Genomic DNA, 996 nt, shown 5'->3' on the forward strand with positions numbered 1-996 from the left:
GGTGCCGCGGGGCTGCGTCAGCAGCAGCTCCCTGGGCACCAGCCACGAAGTCCATGTCCTCAGCGTTCAGTGGTCCAAGGTGAGTAAGTGGGGTCCCGGCTGTCACCCTGGCACTGTCATCATGCTGGCACTGTTGTCACCCTGGCACTGTCCCCCCAGCACTGTCCCCCCAGCACTGTCCCTGCTGGACAGGGTGTCTGGGCTGATGAAACCGTTTCCTGTAACTAAAGCACAGCAAGAGAACCCGGATTAACCTTTTCCACAGAGCCTCTGCTGAGCTTCCCCTCCCAGCACAGCCACGGGCAGCTCTGGCCCCAACAGGGATTTAAAGTCTTTAGAGGCAACTTCTCTATCAGCCCCTGCTGCCGGGGCTGTCCCTGAGCTGGGTGTCCCAGGAACCCGTTTCCCTAGGGAAGTGGCCAGGGCCTGGCTCAGGAGCAGAAGAGGGCCATGGGGACTGTGCCAGGGAGGGATGGAGGGAGAGATAAAGGGATGGAGAGATGGAAAGAGGGATGGAGGGATAGAAGGAGGGATGGAGAGATAAAGGGATGGAGAGATAAAGGGATGGAGAGATAAAGGGATGGAGGGATAGAAGGAGGGATGGAGAGATAAAGGGATGGAGAGATGGAAGAGGGATGGACAGATGGAAGGATGGAGAGATGGAAGGAGGGATGGAGAGGGGAATGGAAGGAAGCACAGCACTTGACAGCAACCAAGCAAGTGGAAACCTGGCTGCCAGCCTTTGCATGGTGATGCATGGGGTGATAACTGCCCTGTGGGTGCCCTGGGCAGCCCCTGCGTGAGGACAGGCCCAGAGCAGCAGCAGGGCAGGGGCTGCAGCCCCCACTGGCACTGGTACTGTTTGGCACTGGGTGGTGGGTTTGCACTGGTGGATGGATCTGCAGGAGCACCAGTGTTGGCACCAGCAGTGGGGTTTGCACAGCAGCCCTGCAGCGTGGCACAGCTGGGGCCCAGCAAACCCAGCAGCAGATTTTG

The 996-nt window shown here is 59.2% G+C and overlaps 1 protein-coding gene across 1 annotated transcript in view; it reads left to right on the top strand.

Moving 5' to 3' along the window:
- Window positions 1-13: 13 nt before the first annotated feature.
- The window catches only part of ENG (endoglin), a gene marked incomplete at its 5' end in the record, with an annotated part of 29,107 nt that continues 28,124 nt past the window's right edge, over window positions 14-996 (top strand). The window contains 1 exon segment of the mRNA XM_010000655.1: window positions 14-79. Within this exon segment, the coding sequence (XP_009998957.1) occupies window positions 14-79 (66 nt within the window).

The sequence above is a fragment of the Chaetura pelagica genome, unplaced genomic scaffold (assembly GCF_000747805.2).
Source record: "Chaetura pelagica isolate M959 unplaced genomic scaffold, ChaPel_1.0 scaffold591, whole genome shotgun sequence".
Lineage (NCBI taxonomy): Eukaryota > Metazoa > Chordata > Aves > Apodiformes > Apodidae > Chaetura > Chaetura pelagica.